Here is a 12,789-nt window from a genome sequence, read left to right on the forward strand (position 1 = left end):
AGTCAGCTATTACGAGGGGGTATAGCTTTAAATTAAGGGGTGGTAGGTATAGGACAGATGTTAGGGGTAAGTTCTTTACTCAGCGAGTCGTGAGTTCATGGAATGCCCTGCCAGTAGCAGTGGTGGACTCTCCCTCTTTATGGGCATTTAAGCGGGCATTGGATAGGCATTTGGAGGATAGTGGGCTAGTGTAGGTTAGGTGGGCTTGGATCGGCGCAACATCGAGGGCCAAAGGGCCTGTACTGCGCTATATTCTTCTATGTTCTAGTACAAAGGCAGTAGGAGTATACTTATGAGCGAAATCAGGAGGGCAAAAAGGTAGCTTTGGCCAATAGGGTTAAGGAGAATCCAAAAAGAATTTTATAAACATATTAAGGACAAAAGGGCAACTAAGGAGAGAATATATGCTCTCAAAGATCAGCAAGGCAGCCTATGTGTGGAACCACGGGAGATGGGGGAGATACTAAATGAGTATTTTGCATTAGTGTTTACTGTGGAAAAGGACATGGAAGATCTAGAATGTGGGGAAATAGATGGTGACATCTTGAAAAATGTTCATATTACAGAGGAGGAAGTTCTGTATGTCTTGAAACACTTAAAAGCAGATAAATCCCCAGGACCTGATCAGGTGTATCCGAGAACTCTGTAGGAAGCTGAGGCAGTGGTTGCTGAACTCCTTGCTGAGGTATTTGTATCATCGACAGTCATAGATGAAGTGCCGGAAGACTGGTGGTTGGCTAATGTGATGCCACTATTTAAGAAAGGAAAAGCCAGAGAACTATAGGCCAGTGAGCCTGACGTCGGTAGTGGGCAGGTTGTTGGAGGGAATCCTGAGGGACAGGATGTACATATATTTGAATAAGCAAGGACTGATTAGGGATAATCAACATGGCTTTATGCATGGGAAATCATGTCTCACAAACTTGATTGAGTTTTTTGAAGAAATAACAAAGAGGACTAATGAGGGCAGAGTGGTGGACATGATCTATACAGACTTCAGAAAGGCGTTCAACAAGGTTTCTCATGGTAAACTGGTTAGCATAGTTAGATGACATGGAATACATTTGGATGCAGAACTGGCTCGTAGGTAGAAGAAAGAGAGTGGTGGTGGAGGGTTGCCTTTCAGACTGGAGGCCTATGATTAGTGGTATGCCACAAGGATCAGTGCTGGGTCCACTGCTTTTCATCATTTACATATATGATTTGGATGTGAACTTAGAAGGTACAGTTAGTACATTTGCAGATGACACCAAAATTGGAGGTAGCCTCAGAGTACAATGGGATCCTAATCAGATGGGCCAATGGGCTGAGGAGTGGCAGATGGAATTTAATTTAGATAAATGTGAGGAGCTGCATTTTGGAAAGGCAAATCAGGAGTTGGGAGATCATGTGGCTCTACAGGATGTTGGTTAGGCCACTTTTGGAATATTACGTGCAGTTCTGGTCTCTCTCCTAAAGGAAGGATGTTGCGAAACTTGAAAGTGTTCAGAAAAGATTTACAAGGATGTTGCCAGGGTTGGATGGTTCGAGATATAGGGAGAGGTTGAATAGACGGGGGCTGTTTTCCCTGGAGCATTGGAGGCTGAGGGGTGACCTTGTAGAGGTTTATAAAATCATGGAGGGTCGTGGATAGGGTAAATAGACAAGGTCTTTTCCCTCGGTTCCGGGAGTCCAGAACTAGAAGGCATGTTTAGGGTGGGAGGGGAAACATTTAAAAGAGACCTAAGGGGCAATTTTTTCACTCAAAGGATGGTGCATGTATGGAATGAGCTGCCAGTGGAAGTGGTGGAGGCTGGTACAAATGCAACATTTAAAAAGGTGTTTGGATGGGTATATGAATGTAAAGGGGATTTTGAGAAAATTTGTAGCTCAGGTTGAGGTTCTGGATGTAAGTTTGCTCACTGAGCTGTAAGGTTCACATCTCGTCACCATACTAGGTAACATCAGCAGTGAGCTTCCTGTGAAGCACTGTTGTTAATGACCCGCTTTCTATTTAAGTATTTAGGTTTCGTTAGGTTGGTGATGTCATTTCATGTGGTGATGCCAGTTTCTGTGGGGATGTCATTTCCTGTTCTTTTTCTCAGAGGATGGTAAATGGGGTCCAAGTCAATGTGTTTGTTGATAGATTTCTAATTGGAATTCCAATGCCTCCAATGTATTCTTGTTTCCGTGCTGTAAGTCTCTGAGTCTATGATTCTAAGTAATGAAATCAAGCAACAGTTGGCCAATTAATGGCTATCCCACAGGAAGTAGGCTAATTACACTTGAACTTAGCCAAAAGGCCGAGAAGTAAATTAATGGCACAAACAGAGATCTGCATCTAAACTGGTGTCTAGGCTAAGATGTCCTGTGGCAGAGGGGATATGCCATGAACAGCAAGTCCACCACAGGAAGGATGGCATGGTGGCTCAGTGGATAACACTGCTACCTCACAGCACCAGGTTTGATTCCAGGCTTGGATAATTGTCTGTGTGGAGTGTGCACATTCTCCCTGTGTTTGCATGTGTTTCCTCTGGGTGTTCCAGTTTCCTCCCACAGTCCAAAAGTGCAGGTTAGTTGGATTGGACATGCTAAGTTGCCCATAGTGTCCAGGGTTGTGCAGGCTAGCTGGATTGGCCATGAGAAATACAGGGTTACAGAGATAGCATGGCCTCTATCTATACTGTAGGGATTCTCTTTTTTTCCCTCTATGGCAGGCTGAAACATTTAACCAATAAGTCCAAAAATACCCAGTTGTTACAAGTTTCAGCAGCAGAATCTGCTGCTACATGCAGCCACATTCCCAGTGGTAGATATTTCACTCTGTCCTTGTTGCACTGCTTAATACCTATCATCTTTTTTTATATACAGGTATATGGTTAAAAGCAAAGTCCCATGCAGGCGAACTGAAATAAAAACAGAAAATGCTGAAGAAACTCAACAGGTCAGACTTCATCTTTGGAAAGTGAAAGAGAGTTAATGTTTCAAGTCAAATATGACCCTTTTTTGGAATTTTGGCACTTTCAGATTTTACTTAAGTGGTTGCTTCAAAAATTATGGGAGACCTTCCAATTTTGGCACCCAGTAACATCTGAGACTGATGTGAAGGACTGATTGGCAATTTTACCTCATCACATCATTTTGTTTTGTCTCATTACATGTGGGAGCACCCAATTCTTTGCCATAAAATCCAGCCCTATAACAAATGATACGATTCTGGAGGACCAGTTCAAACAGAATGACTGTAAAGTATAAGTGCATAAGCCAATGGAAGTGGCAGGACAGGTTGAGAGACGGGTTAATAAAAAATATGATATTCTGGGCTTTAACAAAAAGGACACACAAGTTAAACTTGTATAAAACACTGGTTTGGTTTCAACTTGAGTACTATGTCCAGTACCAGGCATAAGACTTTATGAAGGATTGGGAAGCATCAGAGAGAGTCAGAAAGGATTTCCGAGAATGGTTCCAGGAATGAAAAATGCCAATTATGTAGAAAGATTGGAGAAGCTGGCACTGCCTTCTTTGGAGAAAAGGTTGAGGAGATGTGGTAGAGGTTGTCAAAACCATAGGGTGCCTGGAATAAATAGGATGAAACTGACCCTGTGATGGAAGGATCAAGAAACAAGGGATACCAATTAAGGTAATTGGCAAAAAAAAAATCAACAGTGACATGAGGAAGATCATTTTTATACAGAATGATAAAAATCTGGAAAGCAGAATCTGAGAGAGTGGTGGAGGCTGGTAAAGGGAAATTGGATCACAATCTGAAAAAGAAGCATTTGAAGCACGAAGCTTAAAAACAGGTGTGTAGCACTAACTGAATTGTTCCTTCATAGGAACCACTACCACCATTACCCTCTAGGGAAGAGTGTTCCAAAGACATTTGAGACTTGCACCCTCAAATAAAAATAAAGACTTCACCATTGTAAGTAGTAGACTTCTTATTTTTAAGCCGAGTCCCCTTGTTCTAGTCTCTTGTGAAATCCTTTCAGCATTCACCCTGTTAAGTCCTTTCAGGATCTTGTATGTTTTAATAAGATCATCTCTTGTTGTCAAGACCCCAATAGATTCAGGTCCATCTTGAAATCATGAGGTGATCCCTCAATGCCATGTCAAGTGAAACATCTTTGAACTGCTTTTATATCCTTTCTTAAATAAGGAGACCAAAATTTTACACAGTACTCCAGGTGGTTGTCATAGATACATGAAATATTTACCTTTAACCTATTCCCATCCCTCTGTATGATACATTGATTTCACAATCAGATGCTCAATACCTTTGTTCCCTTTTCAAACTGTTGCTATTCCATGTTCCTGTTTTTTTTAAATAGCTGCTGATGCCCGTCCTCCATTTTCAAACTCTTCAAAACAAAGGACTCCAATTTATATGGTTTTTTTTTTTACCATTTTTCTGGTAATTGTAGAATACTTTCCAGCCACTGAAGTTACATGCTACAGGAGTCAGTGGTTGTATAACCTGCAGAGACCTGGCACTTGCCCCATGTTTCAAGAATGATCTGGACTCTTAAGCAATCACACCTGACTAGCATCAAATTGAACTGCTCATGGTGATAGGTGCCCCATTCTCATGAACATTAGTGAACCAATTGCGAAAATGATATGCCAGCATTTTTGATGGTTACTTTTTTGACGACATAAAGTTTAAAATTAGTTGAATTTAGTTTCATAATTGGCCATAGTGAGATGGCATGCCAACCATAGCTTCTAGTTTGGTCGTTCAGTACCAGAACAATAGGCTTTTGTACTGATATTTTGGCTATATCTGCAACTGGGAGAAAGTGAGGACTGCAGATGCTGGAGATCAGAGCTGAAAAATGTGTTGCTGGAAAAGCGCAGCAGGTCATGCAGCATCCAAGGAGCAGGAGAATCGACGTTTCGGGCATAAGCCCTTCTTCAGGAATCCTGAATAAGGGCTTATGCCCGAAACATCGATTCTCCTGCTCCTTGGATGCGGCCTGACCTGCTGTGCTCTATATCTACAACTGGTTTACTTCTGGAGCAGCAGAAAGCACGGCTAGTTGTGCAGAAAATATTAACTATTATATTAATCTGTGGCCATTACCACAAGCTATAATGACACTACCTTCTCAGTCACTAGACAAGCAATATATTTTAAATTGAACTTGTCACAAAGAACCAAAAATGAAGCATGAAGCATGAAGAATGGGAGCTAGTTCTCTTGAAATTGGAGATTGCAAGATTGCTAACGCTGATTGAAGAGAAATGTTTCCAATTACATGTACTTCTATGAGAAAAGCAAAGCCTATCCCATGCAAATAGAGAGGTTCAAACAAAAAATGCTAAAGTCATACATTGATGCTTTTTCTTATTTGTGTTCTATTCTCTATTGATTTGTTTAGGTTAAATTATGCATAAATTTAGGCATTTCAGTACAATTATAGTATTATCAACATTCAATGTTAAAAAAGAAAATTATATCAACATGAGCATCTGTACTAGAAGAGATGCTTGTTCATAAATATACATACACAGAAATTTTCCAAAAAGTAGTTGGAAAAACCACAGCCATTAAACTGCATAATGTAGAGTTGTCTTCCACAAATAATATACTATCAGTTTTTAAGACAGTAGTGATTAGTACAGTACATTTTTAGATCAAATTACTGGTTAAAACAATGTGCTAAATTATAGATATATTCAATGTACTATGGAAAAGGCCAACTGTATATTTGCTCCCAGATGTGTACATAAATTTTTCTTCTAGCTGTCACAATAACCACATGATGCACAAGAATTATTTTACTTTGATCATTTTCTTGTGTTTGCTATTTTTGTTTGGTGGAATCTGCAAGTACAGGAAAACAGTATGGGTAATAAAATGTATTTAAAATTGGAGTTCCACAGTTTTATTAATAGAAGAGTTTAGCTATCAATAATCTAGTTCACCTTGGTAACAGTAGCAGTTATCTACTGAAAATGAAATTTGCATTTCAGTTTTTCACTTTTGTAGCACATTAAACATTAATGAAAATGTACTGAATTCGACTAAGGAGATAACCTTATGCTGGCATAACCTGAAGACTATTCTACTCCAATAAGGCATCAACAGCAATTCAAAAATAATTTAACTCTTTAACTCACATTTATCTCTAAAATAATTCAATCTATTGTGCATTTAAAATTTTCTATAATGGGAAAAGAAATATAGCAATTTTAAAGCATGCGATGTTATCAACAATGGAAATAACGAGTTGATAACAGCTCTCCTTCATACCAATCTACATTCCTGTTATTTTCTATGGCAAAAGAAGATCTGAGACATGTTAAACATCTTGAGGTGTTTTTTTTAAAGAAAACCACACAAATTACCATAATGTTCAATGAATTAAAGCTACCCCTTAATTGACTTGACTAAAAATAGTATCAGGTTAAATCTTCGGTCTCCATCCTTTAATAAATTGCATGATCTTTTTGACTTGCAACTTTGTCAGTTTAAAATCATCAGATAGGATTTCCTCAGTCAACTGAACAAAAATGTTTCCATCAATTCGCTCACGAACAAAGAATGTTAACACATCTTCTGAAAGGCCTATGAACCGTAGGCATTTGGAAACTTCCTCCACAGAAAGAGTAGATAGATCAGATGGTGGGTACCAGTATAAACCACTATCATTTAATTTGGGCACACTTGGGGTATTAGATGAAGAGACAGAAACTGGTATATCTGTAGTACTTCTTGATGACACTGGAGGAACCTCTATAACTCCTTGTGTGAGATAGACCCTTGTGACTCCACCCTCAGCACCTCTCACAATAGTAGGAGAAAGAGAAGCTGTACTTCTTATGATGATGTTGTTGTCCGAATCACAGACTTTTGGTGGCCGGGATGGTGGGACAGGACAAGATATGCTTTCATTCTGTTTATATAATGAATCCTGTACACAGTTTCTAAATTCCTGCTTGTACCTTAACTCTCCAGAAACGCTGACGGAGCCTGGATCAGGAGAAGTACTACGACTGACTGTAGGATCAAAAGGATCAAATTGCTCTGACGCAGTGGTTGGAGACTTATTATGATCAGAAGATTCCAACCAATTTCTTGCTGATGAACTAGATGAGTAACTAGGATTAGAAAAAGGGTTTAGTGCTCCAAAAGGAGCAAACCGTTTTTGAGAACTTGGAGGTTTCAGTCGAGGACAACTGTAGTAACTTTGAACAGCATCTCCTGATAATTGGGATATAGATCGCCCACTGGTCATGCTTTGAACATTGTCTGAATATGCCCATGGATTTGACCAGGAGGTTTGTACATTCTGGATATTTGTTGAAATATTCCCTGATATTGGACGGTTGGAAGAATCTGTAGCCTTGCAGTCTCCCCATGTGCATGGGTAACAGTAAAGTGAATACGAGTCTGGGGATGGTGAACAGCTGCCACTGTGGGTTCCAGAACTGCAAACAGGAGGAAATAAATACAGTATTATAGTCATGGTTGGTAATGTGGAGTACCTCTCTGAAATATCATTACCAAACTGAGAGAAGAAGCCTCTTCAATGGAACTACCATTCCTAATCACAAAGAAGGAACATGCACACAATTCTTAGTGAGCAAAGGTGGCATGAAATTTGGCAGGTAAATTCAACTCCAAATGAGAAGTTGCTGCAACATCCTAGGAGAGAATAAAATTTCTATGCTCTCAAATAAACAGCTTAATTTTGAGAAATTTAACTGGCAAAGTTGTATTCTATTCACAAATTATCTCTTTCTCACCCAACCTGCTGGACAATTTACATTATTGAAGGTATCGCATCACTCACATTATTACTTCTTTAGCAAATTTAAGCCTAATAGTTAAAGCACAAACTCATGAAGTGAGAAGTTCTGTAAGATATTAGTTGTGTCAATTAATGCAATAAACCAATGAGATTGCATTATCTCTTTCAGTCAAAAACACTCACTGTTTAACAACTTTGCCTCCTTGGTGGATTTCCAATCCTATCTAAATTAAACTGATCTCCATTTCAAGAGTTACCAGGCATTCAGGATCACTTGAAAATTGTCAGATTTTTGATATATCAGCAATTGATGGGAATTCCAGAGATACACGAGGAACTGTTTGACCTTTACACTGAAAGGCCTAGTGGTATTATTGCTAGACTGTTAATCAAAAGACCCAGTAATGTTCTGGGAACCTGGGTTCTAACCCCACGATGGCAGATTGTGTAATTTGAACTCAGTAAAATGTGGGATTAAGAGTCCAATGATGATTGTGAATCCATTATCCATTGTTGGAAAAACCCACCTGGTTCACTAATGTCCTTTCGGGAAGGAAACTGCCATCCTTACTCGGTCTGGCCTACACGTGACTCCAGACCCACAGAATGTGGTTGACTCTTAGCTGCCCTCTAGGTAATTAAGGATGGGCAATAAATGCTGGGCCAGCCAGTGCTGTCCTCATCCCATGAATGAATAAATAAAACAGTTACATTGCTTGATCGCAATATGGGAAGCATTAAAAGGTCATTATTACACATGCATTCTGAATGATTTCTCTTCCTTTATATTCGCCAATCAGATCCAAAATGACATGAAAGCCAAATCTCCATTTCACTTTCTTTAAACATGGGAATCTTGACTCATAATATAATACAAAGAAGGTCTAATAATTGGATTAACTCCCCAGTGGCTGACTATAGCAAAGCAATACGCTATCTGTGTAGAAAGAAAGAAGTTGGCTTTCTAAACATGACAGAATGGTGAACTAGAAAAAGCCACCAAATGGTTTGTATTATTAAACTACTGTGCTCTAAGTGGTGGGAAGCAGGCATTACAATTAGCATTGGATGGGAAATAATCCTCTATACCCTATTAGTGAAAATTCTGACAGTAATTACAAAAGATTAAAATGTCCATAAGCATCCAGAGAAATTGCCTGCCATACTAAAGAACTAAAGAAATAATCATTGAACACAACAGAAAGCAAGAATTCAGAAAACAAAAGTCGTAAGCTTTTCAAAATTGAATTTGCAATATTAAGGAAAACATATTTGTCATTCAATTGGCCATTCATAATAGCATCAACTGATACAAATGCCCTTCACATTACTCAGTCTTAGTGTTTTGTCAATAGGGCTTTAACAATATATTTATTGTAGATTCTCATGCACATAAACTGGAATAAAAGTGTGTTCTTCAATAGGGTATGGTTCCACAGAAATTCAGAGACATTTCAATTACAAATCCCTTCAAACATTTAAAGGGTCTTCACATTATGGCATATATTATTTTGGATTGCCTCAGTTACTGTAACACAAAAAAACTGTGAAACCCATACCACAAGCATAGTATCAATGCCAGACTTAACTTATTCAGATCTTCAGCAGTATTAAAATCGACTCCAACTGTTACAATCAGATATATAAGCATTGCAGTTGGTTCCTTTAAACATCTTGACCTAAATAGGTAGGTCATTAAATATCTTACACCACTGAGTATTCATGTGCAGTTCATTGAAAAGATTTACAAGGATGTTGCCAGGGTTGGAGGATTTGAGCTATAGGGAGAGGCTGAACAGGCTGGGGCTATTTTCCCTGGAGCATCAGAGGCTGAGGGGTGACCTTATAGAGGTTTATAAAATCATGAAAGACATAGATAGGATAAATAGATAAAGTCTTTTCCTTGAGGGTGGGGGGAGTTCAGAACTAGAGGGCATAGGTTTAGGGTGAGAGGGGAAAGATATAAAAGAGACCTAAGGGGCAACTTTTTCACACAGAAGGTGGTACATGAGGATGTGGTGGAGGCTGGTACAATGGAAACATTTAAGACCATTTGGGTGGGGATATGAATAGGAAGGGTTTGGAGGGATATGGCCCTGGAATACCAACCCTGTCAACCCCTGATAAATGCTCCTTGCTTATTTCTGGATGCTAGTGCCAAAATTGGCAGAGCAGTCTCATATACCAGTTAGGCAGTCACCTGGCATAATCATACTCAGAGAATCATACTTCACAACAAATGTCCCAGACAACATCATCATTCCTGATGCACCACAGACCCACAGAGGTAGCAGTACGGAAACATACAGCCATGAGTTGAGTTAATCTTGGTGTCTCAATACTGTGAACCCCAAGAGGTCTCATGGCATCAGCTCAAACATGGGCAAGGAAACCTCCTGTTTTACTATGAACCACCTAACCCCTTCTCAGCTGATGAGTCAGAAATCCTCAATGTTGAACACTATTACCAAGAGTGGCTTGGCAGCACCACTACTAAGCTGGTTAAGTCCAACAATACCTACACCTCATGAGTATATTACAAAATGTCAGAGTTGATCACTTTTTATATAAAAAAACGGGGCAGCACGATGGTTAGTACTACTGACTGACTTGCTAGGCCACTTCAGATGTTCTGAAACAGACATGACCCATACAAGATTGATGGGTTGCTCCTAGTAGGACTGGGACTAATATCCTGCACCTCAATTGTCCAGCACTGCTGGGGAGGATTTAAACTAGTTTGCTGGTGGGTTGGTAACCTAGAAAGGAATTCAGACAGAATAAAACCAAAAGCTGGTTAATGAAAGTGGAAGTAGCGACTGGGTGACCAAAACTGGACAATTAATATTAAAGGATATTTGACTTTTAGAGGGGATAGGCATAAAGGTAAATGAGGTAGGTGGTGGTGCTGATAATAAAGGGACAGAATTAGTACATTAATAGTAGATAACCTCTGATCAGAACAACAGGATGTAAAATTTGTTTGGTTGAGGTAACTTAGTGAAGGTATAATCATTACACCAACAGACTGAATAAAGTGATGGAACTGTAAACTGACAAGTCCTCAGGTCCTGATGGACTTCATCCTAGGGTTTTAAAAGAGGTTGTTAATGGGGTAACAGATGCATTGGTGTTAAGTTTCCAAATTTCATAGACTCTGGAAAGGTTCCCAAAACCAGAAGGCAGCAAATATAACTCCTCAATTCCAAAAGGGACGGAAAATAACTAATAAGAAATGATTGGCCAGTTAGCTAGCCAATGGCAGGTTTGCATAGATATTTATTATATGGAAGGTGGAGGCACTTTGAAAAACTTAAGGTAATCAGGAAACATCAGCCTGCTTTTGTAAAAGGGAAAATCAAGTCTTAACCAACTTATTGGAGCTCTTTAAAGGAGTAACACGCATGGAGGTTAAAAGGAAGCCTGTAGATGTACTGTGCTTAATTTAAAAATAGCACTCCATTAGTTTTCTAATGACAAGAGAACTAAACATAAAAGTAAGGGTTTTATGGTTCAGTTACACAGGGCATTGCTGAGAACACATCTCGAATACTGCATGCAGTTTTGGTCTCCTTATTTAAGAAAGGATGCCATTATTCCAAAGGCATTTCAGAGGAGGGGTATTAGATTGATAGCTAGCATAAGCAGGTGGTTTTATGAGGAAAGGTTGGATAGACTCTACTTGTTTCACCATGGGCTTATAAGAATAATGGGTGTCTGGAAATAAAGTACACAAGAACCTGCTGGGAGGCAATGGCCTAGTGGTATTATCACTGGACTATTAATCCAGAAAGTTGAAACTTTATTGCTGGAACAGCACAGCAGGTCAGGCAGCATCCAGGGAACAGGAGATTCGACGTTTCGGGCACAGGCCCTTCTTCAGGAATGAGCAGAGAGTGTTCAGCAGGAGAAGATAAAAGGTAGGGAGGAGGGACTTGGAGGAGGGGCGTTGGAAATGTGATAGGTGGAAAGAGGTCAAGGTGAGGGTGATAGGTCGGAGTAGGATGGAGGCGGAGAGGTCAACAAGAAGACTGCAGGTCAGGAAGGCGGAGCCGGGCTGGAGGGATTCGGCTGAGACAAGGGGAGGGGGGATGAAGAAACTGGTGAAGTCCAAGTTCATCCCCTGTGGTTGGAGGGTTCCCAGTCGGAAGATAAGACGCTCCTCCTCCGACCGTCGCGTTGTTGTGGTTTGGCGGTGGATGAGTCCAATGACCTGCATATCCTCGGTGGAGTGGGAGGGGGAGTGGAAATGCTGTGCTACAGGGTGATTGGGTTGGCCCAGAGGTGCTCTCTGAATCGCTCCGCAACTCCCCCTCCCACTCCACCGAGGATATGCAGGTCATTGGACTCATCCACCGCCAAACCACAACAACCCGACGGTCGGAGGAGGAGCGACTTATCTTCCGACTGGGAACCCTCCAACCACAGGCAATGAACTTGGACTTCACCAGTTTCTTCATCCCCCCTCCCCCCAACTTGTCTCAGCCGAATCCCTCCAGCCCGGCAACGCCTTCCTGACCTGCAGTCTTCTTCTTGACCTCCCCGCCTCCATCCTACTCCGACCTATCACCCTCACCTTGACCTCTTTCCACCTATCACATTTCCAACGCCCCTCCTCCAAGCCCCTCCTCCCTACCTTTTATCTTCTCCTGCTGAACACTCTCTGCTCATTCCTGAAGAAGGGCATGTGCCCGAAACGTCGAATCTCCTGTTCCCTGGATGCTGCCTGACCTGCTGTGCTGTTCCAGCAATAAAGTTTCAACTTTGATATGCAGCAAGACCTAACTTGGAGATGTTGGTAGTGGACTGTGGTGGACAAAGATAAAAATCACACAACACCAGGTTATAGTCCAACAGGTTTATTTGGAAACACTAGCTTTCAAGGCACTGCTTCTTCATTAGGTGGTTGTGGAGAATAAGGTCATAAAACAGCATTTATATCCAAATGAGTACAGTGTCATGGAGATGTGATGATACATTAAACAATTTAAGATAAATTTAGGATGGGATGTGTTGGTTTCTGTTCTTTGGTATGTAAATCCCAGAACTT

General features: G+C 40.5%; 1 protein-coding gene across 4 annotated transcripts in view; it reads right to left on the reverse strand.

The window, feature by feature from the left end:
• Window positions 1-5,034: 5,034 nt before the first annotated feature.
• gareml (GRB2 associated, regulator of MAPK1-like) overlaps window positions 5,035-12,789 on the reverse strand; it is a 311,555-nt gene continuing 303,800 nt past the window's right edge. For all 4 annotated transcript variants that reach the window (XM_043675852.1, XM_043675842.1, XM_043675871.1 and 1 more), the window contains one exon: window positions 5,035-7,416. In XM_043675852.1, coding sequence (XP_043531787.1) covers window positions 6,393-7,416 — 1,024 coding nt within the window. In that variant the 3' untranslated portion in view covers window positions 5,035-6,392. The remainder of the gene's footprint in view (window positions 7,417-12,789) is intronic.

This window comes from Chiloscyllium plagiosum, chromosome 3 (genome assembly GCF_004010195.1).
Source record: "Chiloscyllium plagiosum isolate BGI_BamShark_2017 chromosome 3, ASM401019v2, whole genome shotgun sequence".
NCBI lineage: Eukaryota > Metazoa > Chordata > Chondrichthyes > Orectolobiformes > Hemiscylliidae > Chiloscyllium > Chiloscyllium plagiosum.